Source organism: Heterodontus francisci, chromosome 9 (assembly GCF_036365525.1).
Source record: "Heterodontus francisci isolate sHetFra1 chromosome 9, sHetFra1.hap1, whole genome shotgun sequence".
NCBI lineage: Eukaryota > Metazoa > Chordata > Chondrichthyes > Heterodontiformes > Heterodontidae > Heterodontus > Heterodontus francisci.
Genome location: NC_090379.1, coordinates 85,128,358 through 85,149,351, shown reverse-complemented (window position 1 = coordinate 85,149,351; position 20,994 = coordinate 85,128,358). Strand labels below are relative to the sequence as shown.

Here is a 20,994-nt window from a genome sequence, read left to right as displayed (position 1 = left end):
GGGAGCAGGAGTGGGGACCAGAAGTGGCCATTTTGGTTTTATTTATTTTTGTTTTTGTGATAAACTGAGAAACGCCATCTTTGCTACTGGCAGCTGCCAAAAATGTCACAGACAGTGACATTTAGTGCATGAGGATGCATTTGCACATGTGCAAGTACTACGCCACCTAGTGGTTGCGTTGTCTGTAAACGCAGCCAGAAAGAAAAGCCAGCACTGGCTGGGTGTTGTTAGGAGTGGAGAAGTAAGCTCTGTGGCAAGGAATAAACAGTCTTCACCAAAGCATCCTAGTCTCAGTGTCTTCTTCACAACAGGCTTGGAAGTTTCTCTAACATTGGTAGCAGAGGATGGTTGCCTGAAAGTGAAAATTGGAGACTAAGATTTGTTTTCAGACAGGAGATTAGAATTGGAGTTTTTTTTTGAGAAAGCTGTAATTGGAGTATTTTGTTTTTGAAGAAAGATGACTGAAACCAGGTGTAATGTTTCAGGATATGATTTTCCACGGCTGTATTGCAAAGCCAAACCTTACGATCAATGGAAGAATGAAGTTGATCTATGGACACAGGTTACTTCTTTACCAAAAAGGAAGCAAGGAATGGGCCTTGAACTTTCACTTCCCATCAGAAGAAAGATCAGGGAAAAAGTGTTCTCGGAGCTAGAGGCTCATCATTTGGATAATGAGGAAGGTTTGATTAATATATTAAAATTTATGGATAAAATTTATATGAAAGATGACTTATTGAATGCTTATGATGCATGGTGGACTTTAATAAATTTAGAAAAATGGACGGTTCTTCCATAGAAGAATATATTATGGAGTTTAACTGATTATATGCAAGGTTATATGCAACTGATTATATACAAGGCCTAACCATCAGGACATCAGAAATGCCCCATCTATCAATATCGGCGACCACGCTCTGGAAGTGGTTCAAGAGTTCACCTACCTAGGCTCAACTATCACCAATAACCTGTCTCTCAATGCAGAAATCAACAAGCGCATGGGAAAGGCTTCCACTGCTATGTCCAGACTGGCCAAGAGGGTGTGGGAAAATGGCGCACTGACACGGAACACAAAAGTCCGAGTGTATCAAGCCTGTGTCCTCAGTACCTTGCTCTACGGCAGCGAGGCCTAGACAACGTATGTCAACCAAGAGCGACGTCTCAATTCATTCCATCTTTGCTGCCTACGGAGAATCCTTGGCATCAGGTAGCAGGACCGTATCTCCAACACAGAAGTCCTCAAGGCGGCCAACATCCCCAGCATATACACCCTACTGAGCCAGCGGCACTTGAGATGGCTTGGCCATGTGAGCCGCATGGAGGATGGCAGGATCCCCAAGGACACATTGTACAGCGAGCTCATCACTGGTATCAGACCCACCGGCCGTCCATGTCTCTGCTTTCAGGACGTCTGCAAATGCGACATGAAGTCCTGTGACATTTTACACAAGTCGTGGGAGTCAGTTGCCAGTGATCGCCAGAGCTGGCGGACAGCCTTAAAGGCGGGGCTAAAGAGTGGCGAGTTGAAGAGACTTAGCAGTTGGCAGGAAATAAGACAGAAGTGTAAGGAGAGAGCCAACTGTGTAGCAGCCCCGACAACCAATTTTATCTGCAGCACCTGTGGAAGAGTCTGTCACTCTAGAGTTGGCCTTTATAGCCACTCCAGGCGCTGCTTCACAAACCACTGACCACCTCCAGGCGCTTACCCATTGTCTCTCGAGACAAGGAGGCCAAAGAAGAAGAGAGAAGGATGATGCAAGGTTGCAGTGACTCTACTTGGAAATTCCTAAATCAGTACTTGCCTTCAAATTGTTGGACTGTGCTGGATATTGAACATGGATAGACTCTTGGTATTAATCAGAGTTAGATTCAAAGAAAGAGATACGTTTTTTGATCAGATGTCTGATGCCCTGAAAAAATCTTTTGGAAAACATTCCTTTCTGGCCGCTTTCATGGTGCCCATGGGCTCTTCAGTGGCGACAAAGGTGGAGGATACAATGCTAGCAGCATTTCGAGGCCATTCCAATATGGACCCAAACATCAGTATGAAAGGAGAATCACAAACAAAATGAATGAGGATAGAGATCCTTTTGACAGCTATTACAGATGACAGGATTTAGGCAATTATGGCAGAAGAATGAACCTCAGGTATAACCAAGGGATGGTCAACAGGTGTTTCCAATGTGACTCAAGGTATCATTATACATTGCATTGTCCAAAAAGGAATAACAGGATTTTTGAGATGACACATGAAGTGGAAGGTTCAGAAGGCGAGGATGACGCTACTGAGCAATCAGAAGGAATTATTCTGGTCAGTCTAGTAATGAGTGTCCTAGTCGCAGATTCGTTCAGTTGCGCAGTACTAGATGGTGGGTGTATGTCCATGGTATGTGCAGCAGACTGGCTAAGGTGCTAAGTGGATTCTTTAAGTAAGGAAGATGGAAGTAAGGTTAAAGAATATGATACGAACATACGAATTAGGAGCAGGAGTAGGCGACTTGGCTCCTCGAGCCTTCTCTGCCATTCCATTCTACCTGTTTCAGGTTTTGAGATGAAAACACATTGCGATCACTAAAAAGAGTGGTAATTCTGTGTAAAGTAGCAAGGGTAAACCATTTTATTAGCACAGATATAGTATCCAGTGAAATACCTTTGCTGTTAAGTAAACCATCTATGAAAAAGGCTCAGATGAAATTGGATATGGAACATGATAAGGCGATGGTCTTTGAGAATTCTGTAGCTTTGTGATTTACACAGTTGGGACATTATAGTATTCCTTTAGCGACACCCAACATCTCTAAGCAGGATGATAAAGAGGTATTATTGGCATCTGCGGGTAGGGATTTAAAGGAGAAAAGGCAAATTATTTCAAAACTACATCGACAGTCTGCACATCCATCTAGTCATAGGTTGAAGATTCTGTTAAAAGATGCAGGGGTAATAGATGATGACTACACTAAACTTATCGAGGATATCAGTGAAAAATGTGATATCTGTAAGAAAAAAAAATCAGAAGGACGCTATTGCGACCCGTAGTGAGTCTCCCATTAGCAAGGGACTTTAATGAAACCGTAGCGATGGACTTGAAGGCATAGGATAAAGACAAAAGCATTTTTCTTCTTCACTTTATAGACATCGTGACTAGATTCAGTCTGTCAACGGTAATTTATAGTAAAGATAAAAAAGTAATAGTGGACAAGATAATGGAAAGATTGATAGGAACAGGACTGGGAGCACCGGCCAGATTTCTAATTCACAATGCAGGAGAATTGCCAATGATGAGTTCAGCAGTATGTGTGAAAATATGAATATTGTAGTAATGCACACAGCAGCAGAAAGTCCTTTTGGTAATGGGATTTGTGAGAGAAATCACGCTGTGATTGACGAAATGCTCCGAAAAATTTTAGGTGACCAAATTGTAAACTGACGAATGCTCTGGCGTGGGTTGTACATGTGAAAAAAGCTTCAAATAGTTGGGGTTACAGCCCCATCTCAATTAGTTTATGGCAGGAATCTGAAAATACCTTCTGTAATGTGGGATCATCCCCTGGCTTTAGAGGAGACCACAATTAGTTCAATTTTTGCAGAACATTTGAATGCCATGCATGGGAGAAGAGCATTTATTAAGGCGGAGGTTTCCGAAAAAATCAGGAGCTTTGAGGCATTGGATCAGGCCATCAGAAAAGAATTTTGATAGTGGGGATATGGTGTATTACAAAAGAGAAAAGCAGAAAGAATGGAGAGGCCTAGGAAAAATTAGAGGCACTGATGGCAAATTGGTAATTTTGCAACATGGCAACCAAACCGTACATTCCTCGCAGCTTATTGGCACTGATTATACATTGACAGAATCTGAGCACATGATGGACACTGATGATGCACCATGTACTTCGCATGCACATATGTCAGACCTTTACGAGCAACAGATTGTGGCAGATAATGGGCTGACTCAGGTGGACCAAGTGATAGTGAAGATCCAGGTAAGGCCATTTATCCCAAAGGTCAACTACTGAAGCTTGGGACTAGAGTGATGTACATGCCAGAAGGGACTAGTGAATGGAGGGAGCCACCATTACAGGAAGGGCAGCAAAGGCCAAGGGAAATATAAACATTAGCTGAATGTTTTCAGACAAGGGACAGGCTTGGCAGAAGGAAGTGAAAATGTGGAAGGCCAGAAAACGTAGTGTAAGTTCAGACAGTGGGCCTGAAGATGATCATAGTCCAAGGAAAAGGTCACGTACTTGTGAAAGGAAGTCTGGTTGCAGGAGGGACAGGTCGAGCAGTAGTAGTCCAGAAAGGGATAGGAACTCCAGTAGGGACGTGGTTTCACAGGAGCAAGGACCAGAGAGCAGGCAAGGGGCGCCACAAGAAGTAGGAGCCCTTACAATAGAGAAGCTCTAGAAGCTACTAACAAATTAGATGGTAAGTTGGTAAAGGATGCAAAGCAAAAAGAGCTTGACAGTTGGAGAGAGTTTGGCATATACAGAGAGATGACAGATAGAGGACAACCAGCATTGTCCCATAGCTGGATCTATACAGAGAAGGTACTTCCCGATAAAGGCCTGCTACCTGACCCGAACCCGACAGGACCTGACGACATGTGTCGGGCTCGGGTCGTACTTCCGGGTCCAGCATTCAGACTTTGGTCGGGTCGGGCTGGATCGGACATGCTCTATCACCACCTCAGGTAAGTGACTCTAATGTTTACTTTTTGGACTTTAAAGGTGGTCTGTTACAGTTATTTTAAGCTTGTGCAGGTAAGGAACAAAGTCAAAAACAGAAAGTCAGTTAACTGATGGTCGGGTCGGGTGCGGGAAAAAATGGAAGGACTCGGACGGGGTCGGGCTTGGGGTCGGATGGGGTTCTGTTGGGCTCGGGTCGGGTCTCATTTGCAGACCCGAGCAGGCCTTTACTTCCCGATGGTACGTATAAAGCTAAGGCCAGACTTGTAGCTCGGGGATTTGAGGAACAACTAGGACAGCAAGAAGTTAGAATGCACTCCCCAACAGCAGGAAAAGCAAGTTTGAGGATTTTCCTAGCCCTTTTAGTGATACATTCATGGGAATGTAAGTTCATTAACATCAAAGCAGCATTTTTGCAAGGGGAGAAATTTCAAAGGGAAGTATTTTTAAAGCCACCAAAATTAGCTGGAAATAGAAGGGAAATTATGGAAGTGTGTTTATGGGCTAAACAACGCATCCAGGGTGTGATATTTTTCAGTTAGGTCCATCCTACTAAAAGCTGGTTGCATTCAGCTGAAACCAGATTCAGCAATGTTTTATTGGGACTATGAAGAAAAACTAGCAAACATTTACTTGATGCACGTAGACACAATTCCGTGGGGAGGATGTGCATCATTGAGAAGTTTGTGGTAGATAAAATTCTACAGGAATTTAAAATTGGAAGTCAGGCTTCCAGAGCTTTTAAATATATAGGGTTGAATATTAGGCAGACTAAGTTGAGGGTAACCCTAAATCAACAGTCTTACCTAGAGAATGTTAATAGGATCCCAATAAATCGGGCCAGATCCTCTCAAAAGGAAGACTCTACAAAACCAAGGAAGAAGCAGGCCAGTTAAAGAGGCAATTAAACTGGCTGTGCACACAAACTGGGCCGGATGCTTGCTCTGACGTATTAGAATTGAGCTCCATGCTGAAACATGCAACTGTTGGGGAAGTGCTGAAAGCAAATAAGACATTGTACATTTGTCTAAACTCAATTTCTTCACTCAAGTTTCCAGCCTTGGGTGACCCAGAAGAAATGAAATTAGTCATTATTAGAGACGCCTTACGCAATGGTTATTCGAGCGCAGCAGTGTTCATTATATTTTTGATGGGAAGAAATTATAAATGTTGTCCGTTAGCCTGGGAATCGAAGAAAATAAAGAGGACAATTAAAAGCACCTTGGCTGCGGAGACACGTGCACCGATAGAAGCCATAGATATGGGTACGTATTTATTAAGTATTTTAAAGGCACTCTTACATAAGGGGCAATCGGAGAAAAATTTTCCTATGGAATGCTACACAGATAACCAATCTCTCTGGGACAATGTCCATTCGACAAAAAGTGTAACGGAAAAGAGGTTGAGGATTGATCTTGAGTCGAAAAGAAATGTTGGAAAGAAAAATTTCCAAAATAAAATGGGTCGATGCAAGTCATCAGTTGTTGGATTGTTTTACAAAGAGAGGTGCTTGTTCAAAGAAATTGATGGATGGCCACGAAGAGGCTGTCTTGGATTATGATGAGTTAGGAAAACGTAGAATTTTTTTAATGTTAAGATCGTTTTGCAATTGTTTAAACAAGTTTTTTCTTGAAAAAAAGTGGGGGGGGGGTGGGTTATACAGTATGTTAATGGCTGGTGCTGTTGAAGATTAATGGTATAATGTAAGATACTTTTTTCTGTATCATTATTTTGTCTCTCTTTTTCATTTTATATTTGTATTTAATTTACAGAAAAGAGGGAAATCTATTAGTGTCTAAAGTTTAGTGCCCTTGAGAAGATGGTGGTGAGTGGCCACCTTGAACCGCTGCAGTCCATGTGGTGTAGGTACACCCAGGCTGCTGTTAAGAAGGGAGTTCCAGGATTTTGACCCAGTGACAATGAAGGAACGGCACTCAACACTCAAGAAGCTCTTCACCATCCAGGACAAAGCAGCCCACTTGATTAATCGTCACCTCATTCACCACCTTCAACATCCACTCCTCCACCACCCACGCACAGGGGCAACAACGTGTACCATCTACAAGATGCACTGCAGTAACTCACCAAGGCTCCTTCAACAGCAACTTCCAAACCAGTGACCTCTACCACCTAGAAGGACAAGGGCAGCAGTTGCATGGGAACACCACCATCTACAAGTACTCCTCCAAGCCACACACCATCCTGACTTGAAACTATATCCCCGTCCCTTCACTGAGTGTACCTACACCACATGGACTGCAGCGGTTCAAGGTGGCGGCTCACCACCATCTTCTCATGGGCAATAAATGTTAGCCGAGCCAGCGACACCCACACCCCTTAAAAGAATTTTAAAAAACACAAAAGCAAAATACTACAGATGCTGGAAATCTGAAACAAAAACAGAAAATGCTGGAAATACTCAGCAGGTCAGGCAGCATCTGTGGAGAAAATAACAGAGTTAACGTTTCAGGTCAATGACCTTTCATCAAAGTTGGCAAAGATTAGAAATGTAATAGGTTTTGAGCAAGTGAAAGGTGGGAGGAGGAAGAAATACAAAAGGGAAGGTCTGTGATAGGCTGGAGGGCAAGAGATATTAAATGATAAAAGGTTTTGTGGTACAAAGCCTAGTAAGGAAATAAAAGATTTGCTTGGATGAGGTGAAGATGGCAGGATAGAGCCATCTGAACACAAAGTAAAGGGATTAAGAAAGAAATGGGGTTTGGTTGTGGGGGGGGGGGGGGGGGGATAACAATCAGCAAAAATAAACAGGAGAAAAGGAGAAAAAATGGGGACAGAGGTTATGATCTAACATTGTTGAACTTAATGTTGAGTCCAGAAGGCTGTGGAGTGCCCAATTGAAAGATGTGGTGCCGTTCATCGAGCTTGCGTTGAGCCTCTTTGGAACGCTGTAGCAGGCCAAGGACAGAAAGGTCAGAGAGTGGGAGCAAGGTGGAGAATTAAAATGACAAGTGACAGGAAGCTTTGGGTCGTGCTTACAGACTGAGGTACTTCTCAAAGCAGTCACCCAGTCTATGTTTAGTCTTCCTCAATGTCGAGGAAACCACATTGTGAGCAGTTACTGCAGTATACTAAATTGAAAGAAGTACAAGTAAATCGCTGTTTCACTTAGAAGTGTTTGGGGCCCTGAACAGTGGGAAAGGAGAAGGTAAAATGGCAGTGTTGCACCTCTTGTGCCATGGTGCCATAGGAAAGTAGGGACGTGTTGGGGGTGACTGAGGAATGGACCAGGGTGTCATGAAGGGAACGGTCCCTTCAGATTGCTGAAAGGGGAGGGGAAGATATATTTGGTGATGGCATCACACTAGAGATGGCAGAAATGACGGAGGATGATCCGTTGAATAAGGAGGCTGGTGGGGTGGAAGGTGAGGACAAGGAGAACCGTATCATGGTTCTGGGAGGGCGGGGAAAGGGTGAGAGCAGAAGTGCGTGACTTAGATGTTGAGGGCCCTGTCAACCACAGCTATGGAGGGTGGGGTGGGGGGGGGTATCCTCGGTTGAGGAAAAAGGAAGACACATTGGAAGTGCTAGTACAGAAGGTTGCATCGTCTGAACAGATGTGACCGAGTTGGAGAAACTGGGAGAATGGAATTGCGTCCTTGCAGGAGTGGTGTGAAGTGTAGTTCAGGTAGCTGTGGGAGTCTGAGGACTTATAGTGAATATTGCTTGATTGTCTGCATTTCTGGGGATAGGCTGAGAAGTCGAGGAAGGGAAGAGTCAGAGGTGGACAATGTGAAGCTGAGAGAAGGGTAGAAATTGGAAACAAAGTTTAGTGAAATTTTCCAGTTCAGGGCGAGAGCAGGAAACGGCACTGATACAGTTATCAATGTACTAGAAGAAGAGGCGAGGGAGGGGGCCTGAGTAGGACTGGAACAAGGAATGTTCCACATATCCCACAAAAAGGCAGGCATAGCTAGGACCCATATGGCTACCAATAGCAACATCTTTTATTTGGAGGAAGGGGGTGGAGTAGAAGGAGAATTTGTGAGAACAGGTTCAGCTAGGTGGAGGAGGGTGGTGGTGAATGGAGACTGGTTGGGCCTTCATTCTAGGAAGAAGCAGAGTGCTCTCAGATCATCCCAGTGAAGGATGGAGGTGTAGAGGACTGGATGTCCATGGTGAATAGAAGACAGTGAGGGCTAGGAAACTGGAAACTATTGAAGTGGTGGGGGGCATTGGAAGAGTCACAGCTGCAGGTGGGAAGAGACTGGACAAGGGGAATGAAAATACATCGAGATAGGAAGAAATCAGTTCAGTGGGGCAGGAATAGGTTGAAACAATGGGCCTACCAGGGCAGTCTTGTTTGTGGATTTTGGGAAGGAGGTGGAAGCAGGCTGCATGGGATTGGGGAACTGAGGTTGGAGGCCATGGAGGAAATATCTCCTGAGGAGATGAGGTCAGTGACAGTCCTGGATACAATGGCTTGATGTTCAGTAGTAGGGTCATGGTCCAGGGGAGGTAAGAGGTACCTACCTTTTCCCTTTTTATATACTTGCAGAAACTCTTGCTGTCTGTGTTTATATATTTCTTGCTAGTTTACTCTCATACTCTAATTTCTCCCTGTTTATTATTTTTTCAGTCATCCTTTCCTGGTTTCTAAAATTTTCCCAATCTTCTGGCCTACCACTACACTTGGCAGCATTGAACGCCTTTTCTTTCAATTTGATACCATCCTTCACTTCCTTAGTTAGCCATTGATGATGCACCCTTCTCATAGTCTTACTTTCTCAATGGCATATATCTTTGTTGAGAATTATGAAATATCTCCTTAAAAGTATACCACTGCTTCTCTGCTGTCTTACCTTTTCACCTAATTTCCCAGTCCACTTTAGCCAACTCTGTCTTCATACCCTTTAAAATTGCTTTTATTTAAGCATAAGACACAAGTTTCAGATACAAACTTCTCACCCTCAAAATGAATGTGAAATTCAATCATATTATGATCACTCATGCCTTGAGACTCCATTGCTGTGAGGTCATGAATTAATCCTGTCTCATTACACATTACCAGGTCTACAAAAGCCTACTCCCTGGTTGTTTCTAGAACAGATTGTTCGAAGAAACTGTTTTGAATACACTCTATGAACTCATCCTCCAGGCTACCTTTGCCAATTTGATTCGTCCAATTGATATGAAGATTAAAATCATCCAGGATTATCGCAGTGCCTTTCTTACAAGCCCCCATTATTTCTTGATTTATACTCTGTCCTACAGCTTAGCTACTGTTAGGGGCCTATAAACTGCTCCCACCAATGACTTCTTTCCTTTGTTATTTCTTATCTCCACCGAAACGGATTCTACATTTTGATCTACCGAGCCAAGATCATTTCCCTCTACTGCACTAATCTCATTCTTTATTAACAGAGCTACTCCACCTCCTTTTCCATTCTTCCTATCCTTCCGAAATGTCAAATACCCTTGAATATTCAGTTTCCAGCCTTGATCCCCTTACAACCATGAGCTGCATTTTATTCTGGTGATGGGGTTCCCGGTGGCAGGCTGGAACAGAGGAGGAGATCCTCCTCGGTCCTCCATCAGACCCCCAAAGCCATTTAATGATGGGCAGCCAATTAACTGCCTGCCGTCGGTGTCACCGTTCCTTAAAGGGACGAGCTCCTGCCTCCAGAGCTGCCGGCAGCTCTGCAGTACTGGCAGCGTCATTGGGAGCCGTGGTGATTTCCGGTACTGCAGGAGGACCTTGCAGCACCGAAGATTGGAGAAGACCCCAGGACTGGTGAGTGGGGTTGGGGTCACCCAGGCCATTCAGGCAGGCTCCGGCAATGGGGTGGTTTGGAGCATTTGTGAGGGCGGGGTTGGATCTTCGTGGAGGTGGGGGCGTCTCAATCACTGCCGGGGGGTCCTCCAGTGGCCCTGGAATATTGTGTTCAATTCTGGGCACCCCATTTTCGGCAGGTTTGGAGAGGGTGCAGAAGAGATTTACTGGAATGGTACTAGTGATGAGGGACTTGAGTTATGTGGAGAAACTGGAGAAGCTGGGTTGTTCTCCTTCGAGTAGAAAAGGTTAGGAGGAAATTTGATAGAGGTGTTCAAAATCATGAATTATTTTGATAGAATAAATAAGGAGAAACTATTTCCAGTGGCAGAAGGATCTGAATACACTACCTGAAAAAGTACTGAAGCAGATTCAACAGAAAATTCAGAATTGGATAAATACTTGAAGGGGAAAATGGTATTGGGCCATGGGGACAGAACAGAGGAGTGGAACTAATTGGGTAGCTCCACCAAAGGACTGGCACAGGCACAGTGGTCTAAGTGGCCTCCTATGCTGTATCATTCTATGATTCTATGGTAGGACCTCGATCAAGATAATCAAACACCTATTGCCTTTAACAAATCCATGCCTACTTTCATTTAGTAGCCCATACTTTACCAAATACCAATTAATTTTGCCCTGGATTATTATCTGAAAGTTTTCCCACCACCGACCTTAGGCTGGATAGTCTGTTGTTGCTGGATTTATCCCTCTTCCTTTTTTTGAATAAGGATTAAAATTTACAATCATCTGGCCCTATCCCCATATCTAAGGAGAATTGCAAGATTGTGGTCAGAGCCTTTGCATTTTCAACCCTTACTTCCCTCAGTAACCTAGAATGCAGCCCATCTGGGGAAGTGACGTTTCTACTTTGAATTCTGCCAACCTTTTAAGTGCCTCCTCTTTGTATATTTTTATCCTATCCAATATTGCTACTGCCTCCTCCTTTAACTGGGAGAGGGCAGGCGGAGAATGGGCTGCATGTGAAACCTGCATGACATCATCAGTTTGCGATCTGGCCTGTTTTACCTTCTGGGTCTCACTTGCCTCTCACCGACCAGCTGTCGGGCATAAAGGAGTGGCTGGCCAGTTTTCTAACTGGTGACCTCCACAAATACGGGATGTTGTGAGGATAGGGGGGCACGATGTGAAGATAGCAATCTTTTCTCAAGTGGGAAAGGGGGGAGCCTGGGACAACAGAGGCCCAGACTTTCCTTGCAGTTCTGCTCCTCACGGCCCCTAGACACTTTCTAGTTTAACTGGGAGTGTCTCCTCTTCTTCTGTGTCTACCCTTACTGAGTGGGGCACCTGCATCAGGCTCCCCAGTCAGCAGGCCATCAAAATGTAATTGGGCTCAGAATGACATCAGAAGACCCCAATTTGCATGTATTGATGAGGCTCCTGCTTTAGTCAGGAAGTGCCTCCTCTGGCTAAAAAGAGGGCCCAGTTATGATGGTTGTGGGTAGACAGCTATTTTAACTGTTCTGTCATCCTGTTCCCACCAGGTAAACTGGGTTAAAACTCCTCCCCCAGGTCTTCCACTCAGTGGCTGAAACTTCATCTCTCCTCTTGCTGGACTGCCTATGTCTCAACTGGGTTTTCGAGCTCACAATGATACCTGCTAGAATCACATTATTTAACATGACAGATCACTTTAGATTACAAAGGAGAAAGTCCCACCCACATTAAAGCAACAGAGGAATGCAACAATCAGGTCACATGAAATCTCAAATTTCATGCTGCCTTAATGGTATGATATTATTGGATATTCAGTATGTCATTTGGCTAATGTCACCACTTGAGAATAGTGCAATGACCCATATTCTATTTTACTTGCTTAAAGCTTTAAATAAAGGATAAATCCAGTATCCATTCCCTTCAATGGAGTTCTCCAGCTTTATAACATGTAGTGTACAACATGCAATGCACAACATATTTTTTGGAAAAAATGAAGAACTGGTATTATCTACAGCACCAGTCAAGTGATATTAAATGCCTTCAGCTTCCATTTTTATTTACCAAATATTTACCAAAGAACAGTGAAAAAACTATAATAAATAAACCAGTGATTTTAAGGCAGTAATTCAATCTCGGGGTTCTGCTAACATTAATAAATGAACCGCCTGATTGAATTTACTGCCCTGTTACTTGCTTTCAATCTATTAGTCTCTTTGCGTAGAAAGCTAGATTGTTGTTTATGGCACATTCTTCTTGGTAGCTGTACAATTTATGACAAGCACAGTTAGCCTCCTGCAGAGGTTTCAGACAATGAGCATAATGCAGTATTCAGGGACCTGCATACGTTGTGAATGTGATCATTTACAAAAAAACAACTGAAGTTGCCAAGCCAGCTGTGGAGCTAGTTGCATGATGACACAATCATGTGTTCTGACCTTTTGGCCAACTTGTCTATACTGCTTTGAAGAGGAAAAATAAATAAATACAAGAACGTTAGTGATAAGTTAAAATAAAACATTAAATAATTAAGATCGTTAACAGAAATATATTTCACACATTTTAACTTTCACTATTGATCTATGTTGAAAACAACAACAAAAAAAGATTAATAATGCCAACTTGACAGTTTAATTGTGTTTCAATGGATTTTATTACTGCTGCAAATTAATGCAAAAGCTAACTTGTGTGACTCCAAATGCACAGTTTATTTCCTACCACATCCCCACCATTCTCCTACTACCTACCTACACTAGGGGCAATTTACAATGGCCAATTTACCTATCAACCTGCAAGTCTTTGGCTGTGGGAGGAAACCAGTGCACCTGGCAGAAACCCACGTGGTCACAGAGAGAACTTACAAACTCCGCACAGGCAGTACCCAGAACTGAATTCGGGTCGTTGGAGCTGTGAGGCTGCTGTGCTAACCATTGCGCCACTGTACCGCCCTTTTTTTTTACAATACTTGATACTGCTTTGACAAAAAATGTTATTTGTTATCATCATTTATCTCCGATCTCAAAATGACCAGTCACGGGTCTGACCTGATGAACATCTAGTAACCAATCTCAGTTAAGTTTGGTTTATAAATACAAACATTTTGTCTATTAACACATTTTTATATTCTTTGAATTATTAAGACCTGAAAATTATTTCAGTTATACATCTTGAACATTTATTCTCTGTCAAAGGAACAAATCACAACTCTCAGCAACGTTTCAGTGAACATGCAATGCTATAAACTAAGTTTCCCATTAGTAAATGAAGGAAACAGCATCTTCTTTGCTTAAGAACATCAAACATTAGTCATGAGCTCATAATTTAGTATCTAAATTAAGATTATATTCTGCACAGCAAAGTATTACGAGTCTGATATTTTTCTTTTGTAAATTTTGATCGCCACACACCAATTTTCCACAGCCAGCATTGAAGGTTCTAATTCATGCTGGGATAAGATTGCATGGGTACCAGCAGCTTTCTGTACCAAGCTTAAGAGGCTATTTTTCCACATGTAAGCTCAGTGAATATTGATGGTTATTCAAGCATGGAAGGCACTGGAAATCTGATCCTGTACTCAGACCATGTTCACAAATGCACTTTCCAACAGGATCACTAGCTACCACTAGTGATCCTGACTGATATTTTTCCATCCCTTGCTCGGGGGGTTATGGCCATCTGCAGCGTCCCATCTCCTGCCTTGTTTACATGGTTCAGTGTAACAGTGGGCCATGTCTTTCCATCAGGGGAATCACCCCAACACTTGAGTTTTGGTATCTCACTTATGATGTCAGCTTTCTTTATCCCGTTCAAATCTAATTTGAATAATAATGAAACTGACTGTGTGTGCTCAGCACTTCAATAAACCAGATGTTCATTTTCCATTGCCTTTATCTTGACAGCATTTGTATTAAAATTACCAGATTAATGTACCTGTTATTATGAAGCAGAACAAATAACTGCACAAAGTTTTCACTGTATATAGTAATGGTAATACGAATGAGGTATATTACTGTATCTTCAATGAGAGAATTTCTACATTGTGGAATAAATCTCAATACCGTAGTTAGGATTAACTCAATTTTGCATAATTTCTTAATAAACACAACTATATCATGGCATTGTAAAAACTCATCTCAGAAATATGTACTGTATTATATCCAGTGCACATATCATGCAAGTTAAGGAACAAGTTCTTGACATTTACCTTGGACATCTTGCTCTTATTATCTGCAATCAGGAAAGCCATGTTGTTGATTTCATTCTGAACCACAAAATTCTGTTCCTCTCGTTTGAAATTCTACAAAATAGACAGTTGTATTGAGAGAAACCTGAAATGATCAGTGAAGTTACGCAAAAATACTTTCTGCTAACATTATACAAACTTTACTCTGCTAGCTGTGAATGTTTCTGAATTGATAGTTTCACCACGACGGTCACTGTGTTCCATCGAATAACCTCATTCAATAACTGGTTCATAAGTATTTCCATGCGCTATCCTTTGATTCTCACAGTCCTCAACTATCAATGCTTACAACCTGCTCACACCAGTTCTTGTGTACAAGGCAAACTTTTACAGAATATGTTTAAATTACCCTACAAAGGACTCTGGCAGACTAATGTTTCGAACATGCACTGAGGGACATATAAAAAAAGACATGCACCAAAAACTACGAATTCCTTTAAAGATATTGAAATATTTCTGAATAGTTAATGACTAAAGTTAAATACAAAATTAATACTTAAAAGATCTAGTGATGTAGCTAACATCAACAACAGTCTCTTAAAGGGACTCAGCTGCTACTCTGCACCTTTCAACTGGTTGGTCTGTAACTATTATGATTAGTTTTCCAGTACACGAATATCATTCATTTTAATCATCCCACCTGAACACAGGCACTGTGAGCCTAATTTTTTTAACTCTGTGCAAGTTTTGAATGAGTTAAAATCTCACCCAGTGTCTCAGATACATAAAATATTAGAAGGAATGAGACTGATCTCAATAATCAAAAGTATGATTTAAAAATAAGTCACCCTAAATAGCTGCACTTAGTTTAATAAAATTTGTAAATTATATATTTTTACAAACGTGTTTAATTTTTGTTGCAATATATTTGTGATAGGGTTTCAAATCCCTAGTCAACAGCAGGTAGCACTTTGAAGGGATGATGTTACTGAAGTGGAAGATATTTTCCCCACTTAGCCAAACTTGATCACCAGTCAAACCTATAACCCAGTTTCAGCATTTTACCACCAACGCCTCTTTACTTATGGATGTTGCTTTGGCTTCCTTACATGAAAGTAGAGAACTAATAGCTGTTTTCCAGGTATATATCTTGTCATACAATATGACTGAAAAATGGATTCAGTGAATCTAAATTTCTTCTAATTTCAACTGCTCCTTCTGCTTTGCGCGTCCTGTGACCAATAGTGAGAGCAATCATATCTCAAGTCGAAGAAAGACTCTATGGGTAGAGTTTCTGCTCTTAGGAGCAAATTACACCCAAAATTGCTTGCATTCTGAAAAGTGCTTCATTCCCACACCCCCCCCCCCACCCCGAGCTACCACTCAAACTTATTTCATTCTGCCGAACGCAAAAACTATGAACTAGTACAATTGGGCAACGTTTAAAATGCATTTTTTAAAATGTTACTTTTTAAAATATTCCTTGATACATTTAATAGTTGTAACTTGGTAAAGTTTTATTAATACAGCTGAAAATGGGTTTAATCACATAAAATAAGCATTTTTAATCAGTGTCAGTCCACCACGTGAGTAACCTGCTGTTAAGTGACTGAAAATTATGTTTAAAAAATATACAAATCTATTTTCTTGTTATATTGGGGCACAACAGTCAGTTCCTTGATAATTTTTTCAAAAAGTTACATTAAAAACCTTTGAACACGTATCTATCCGTGTCCTTGTGCCCGAATGATTGTTGAAATTTTGGAGCCTTCTTGAAGGTCTGCAAACAAGCGCAATTCGTGGAAACTCCCAATGCTGATTATTTCACCCGGGAGGGCATGCCCAGTTTTGAGGGATGGTCCTACTTCTATAGTGTGATGTTGTAAAAATTATCCCAAAAGATGGCAGGAACTAAAGTTGCGCTGAACACAATTTGCACGTAAAATTCTGCAATCTTCTGTGGCGATTGCATGATATCGGCCGGAATTGTACGGAAACAAAACCCAATCAAGCATAAATTCCAGGCCCAACTATTCAATTATACGAATTCTAAGATTACTTTATCTGCTTGAAAGAGAATTAGCATTCCTCTCATACATCTGGAAGTAACATAAGGGGCCATCAGCTTAACAGTTGAGAGACTTCAGACCTATGGCAAACCATCACAGGTCTTAATGTGCACATGCATAGTGCATGCTATTAGGAATGACAATATCAGAGTCAGCATTGTTCCACACCAAACAATAGCTCCGAAAACATTGCATCTTCTGATATCTGATAGGATTTGATCTCAAGTAACTTGGTCATGGTTGGGGGGGGGGGGGGGCTTAATTTACTCCTCCTCGTTCAGGCAGAGATGTGTTTGGTTCACAAGAGCTGATCAACATTGAGTCTTCATATTCCAAAAGTTATTAGCTGAAATCTCACTTACAAGCTTTATATTATGGATGTTGTTGCAGATTAAGTGTTCATAAAAGAAAATAAAAGGTACCATTTATCTTATCAAGAAATGAAATGTTTTATAATCAAGTGAAATCTGATGTTTTGATTTTTCTGCCAATGACTTTTAGTTTTAATAAACCTGTGTTATAGACTTTAGTTTAACTCAGTGGAATGTCTATTTATCTGCGATCTGAACACAAGAGGACTCATCTCAATTCAGTGAGTTAATTACAGAAACAAGAGTTTCTGCTTTAGTTTTGGGTAACTTTATATTACTATATACTGTACATATTGTCATGATCCTGCTGTATTTTTCCCGGGAAATATCCGGTGTGCCTTTCAGGCTGTAAGAGATTAGTACTTCTTTAAGGCAGCAAGTCTCAGAAGTTACCAAGTGAAAGTGCATCTTGGCTGCCCTGGATACAACCATTCAGAGACAGAGAACAGGACATACAATGGCCAGGATTTTAAGGTAGGCAGATGGGAGCCAGCCATCGACTAAAAAGTCGGTGGTGAACCTACTTCCGCCTCGCCTGGGGATCCGACCCGTATTTTACGGGTCCCTGGGCTTCAATTGGTGTGAGGAGGGACTTCCACCCGCTTGAGGTAGGAAGTCCCACCTAATAGAACTGCCGGCCAATCAGCGGGCCAGCAGCTCTTAGTCCCAACACGCCACCAGGAGCGGTGGCCACTGCTGGGACTGCAGCCCAGCATGAAGAGAGGAAGGCTGGGAGCCAGGAAGGCAGATAAGTTTTGGTTGCCTCGCCGTTTGGCCCCTGGCGAGACAAGGGTGGTCGATTGGGGATAAGGGAGGGCGTGTTGGGTGTTGAGGGTGGTTGGGGTAACTGGGGCGGCTCTCCATCGGGCACAGGGTGCCCAAAAATGAGAGCACCCCTGGGATGTTCAAGAGCCGCCTGGTTTCGTTAGGCGGCTTCTCTCGGCTCCAGGACGCCCACTAGCCACCCGTAAAATCCACATGTCAGCAGGCGAAGGCCCTTAAGTAGCCACTTAAGGGCCTTGATTGGCCTGGGGTGGGGGGGGGGGTGCCGTTTTTCGCCGCCGCTGCCCTGCGTAAAGTGGTGGTGGAGGTGGGTGTGGGTCAGGAAGGTCTTACGGAACCTCCTGCTCCATTTTACACCCCCCATCCCTGCAACTATCCCACTCGTCAGGGTGGCGTAAAATTTCAGCCAATGTTGCCGTTTAACTTTGAAACTAGCTGAAAAAAAAACTGGCTTTGCAGAGAAAGTTGAGAATCAGTTGAGACAGAGAGCTCTCCCCTCAGTCTATTTAAACCCTATTTGTTATTCCCTCTCAAAATTCTGAAAAGTCAAGCCAGATTGATTCTTTTGAAAGTGGTAGCAAATTATTGCTGTGTTCATCGCTACTTCAACTGCTGAACTAGACTACTGACTGTCCTACTGTTGAAGAATCTTTTTTGTCCCATCAGACAACTGCGAAGACTTCAAGCAACCTTGGACCATTTCTACATTAGGAGGATTCCATTCTGGCAGGAACGTAAATCTGCAAAGACTTTATTGTTATTCTATTTTTTTCGGGCAGTTAATTAAACACCAAACTTCCGATAGTTTGGGTATATGTTTGCGAATGCGGGAGTTAGATTCTTAAATAAGTTATAATGTCTTTAGATATTGGTTTATCTTAGTAGTGTTTGAGGTTTTTTAGTTTTTCTAATGAACAGTTAATTTGTTAATATCTAAAGATACCTAGTTTGGTTCGCCTCATTCGGGGGTTACTAGAGTGTTCAATTCGGCTGTGGCTTTCTTTGATTTGGGAAAGCTTAAAGATATATGTTATGCGACCTGTGGAGTGACGGGACTGAATTGACAGTGCGTTGCTCCCACCACAATCAGAATCATATATTTTGTCTTGAAGGGTCATGCCATAACAGTTTGTAGAAAGTGAGAGATCACTTTCTGGAGTGGACATCAGTGGTGAGCAGGCAAGAGCAATTTGGCAAAGCCCCAGAAATGTAGTGAACAAAGACCATGAGAAGCAGGACATGGGAATGCCAACTGGCTGCAACAAAGGGTAACCCAATAAAACTCAAATTTTTACAATGCTCACAAACTTCTAAACTCTACTCTAAAGTGAAGAATTATATCATTTTAATATATGTGTCAGTTTTTGATGAATGTAAATTAATTCCTTACAAGTGATTTGCACCACAAGATGAAAATCTCAGCCACCATGTGGAATAGCTCATCAGCGTCTGCATCTGGTTCCTTTAGCCATCTTGCCCTGGAAACAAAAATGATAGTTGGAACAGACTGCTTACACCCTGATGCTGAAAAGCTCCAAATTTATAGAAACAACAACAAAAATAACTATGACAGAAACAAATTCAACTTTAATTATGTGAATGTGAACACGTGAAAAAATGGATGTGTTGAATAATTTAGGGAGGGCTGCATTCTAAGTCTTCGCAGCTCATTGAAACCAAAATTGATTTTTCAAATTTCATGTTACTACATTAACGCCAACATTCAAACTGTAACAAACATAAAACAATTTTTGTTTTAATAAGTGTATTTTGCCTTGCTAATGGTTCTCCCCATTCCAGAAGGACCTTACACCTTGGCGGTTCTACAGTTGTTTTGACAGTTGCTGGGTACCCTCTACTACTCAGCTCAGGAAGTCATCATCTGAGTCTTAACAGTGAGTGCCAGGAGATGATTTGACCATGATAGGTCACTGATCCTGTTATCTTCACCTAGTCTATTATCAAGTGAAATGTTTTATCATCAAGTGCAATCTGCTGTATTGATTTTCTGCTACTATTTAGGTTTATTAATAAAGTGTTGTAAGAATAGTGTTGAATCTTTAGTCTAACTCAGCAGAATGTCTGGTTATTTGCGATCTGAACACAAGAGGACTTGGGTCGGTGGATGGATTTCAGGAGTGGGGCTTTCCCCATCTTAGCCTAGAAGTGCTGGAGACAAATGTTGTACTTCTCTTGCTGCAGAAAATTGGAATGAGACTGGGTAAGGGGAAAACAATGGCTTAAGGGTGAAATCAGTGACATAAGTCCCAGGACAGTGAACTGCAGGAGGGCACCTTTTCTGAGATCAAATAAGTCAGCATGCTCTGTAGATAAAACCAGGAACCTTCCTTCCTGCATGGCTCAGCTGATTGCTGGATAAACTCACAAAGTTATTGGACGAGTCATAAACTGTCTTTTAAACAACAGAAAATTTTAGATGATATCTTGATTTACCATGCAACATTAAAATAATCCATCTTAATTTAAAAATTGTCTGTTGCTGAAGTCCCATTTTCTGGGATATAATTGATCCATGGTAAACAGGTAATCATCAATCTGATTGATCTGTGCCATGAGCTGCGATAAATCAAATGCCAGACTGGCACCTGACTCACAGCATGACAACACATTCCTGCTTTCTGTCTCACGCCTTGGATCATGTTACTCCCCTGACCTCCCACAATTCACTGTCCTGGGACGCGAACCATAGGTTTCATCCTCAGGCTATTGTTTTTCCCTTTCCCAGTCTCGTCAGACTTTTCTCCACACACACCAACTTTTTCAGGTCCCTCTTTCTACTTGTGTCTGGGGTTCTGCATAAATGTCAACTGTAAGAAAGGGTTTTGCAAGATTCCAGATGCGGGTCAGAAGAGGAACCTGAAAAGGGCTTTGCAACAATATATTGGCATAAAAGAAGGGAAATGGTAGGGAGGGGAAGACCAGGGCTCCAGGCAGGGGGTAGAGAGCAGGATTGTACATAAAAGGGAAAAAGAGAAAATGAAAAGAAACAGAAGGGTTACAGGAGTAAAATAGTTGGAGAAAGGGTCAGTGAGGACAGGAAAAAAAGAGGGTGAGACTGTGAAGAGGATAAAGAAGAAAAGTTTGAAGGATGAAAGAAAACTAAACAGAAAGACAATTCTTATTTTCCAGTATGGATGGA

General features: G+C 42.0%; 1 protein-coding gene across 1 annotated transcript in view; it reads right to left on the bottom strand.

Annotated features, from left to right (window-relative positions):
• Positions 1-20,994, bottom strand: part of ryr3 (ryanodine receptor 3) — a 423,842-nt gene that overhangs the window by 122,352 nt on the left and 280,496 nt on the right. The window contains exons 70-71 of the mRNA XM_068038163.1: positions 19,225-19,312; positions 14,633-14,725 (exon numbers count right to left, since the gene is read on the bottom strand). Of these exons, the coding sequence (XP_067894264.1) occupies positions 14,633-14,725; positions 19,225-19,312 (181 nt within the window). The remainder of the gene's footprint in view (positions 1-14,632; positions 14,726-19,224; positions 19,313-20,994) is intronic.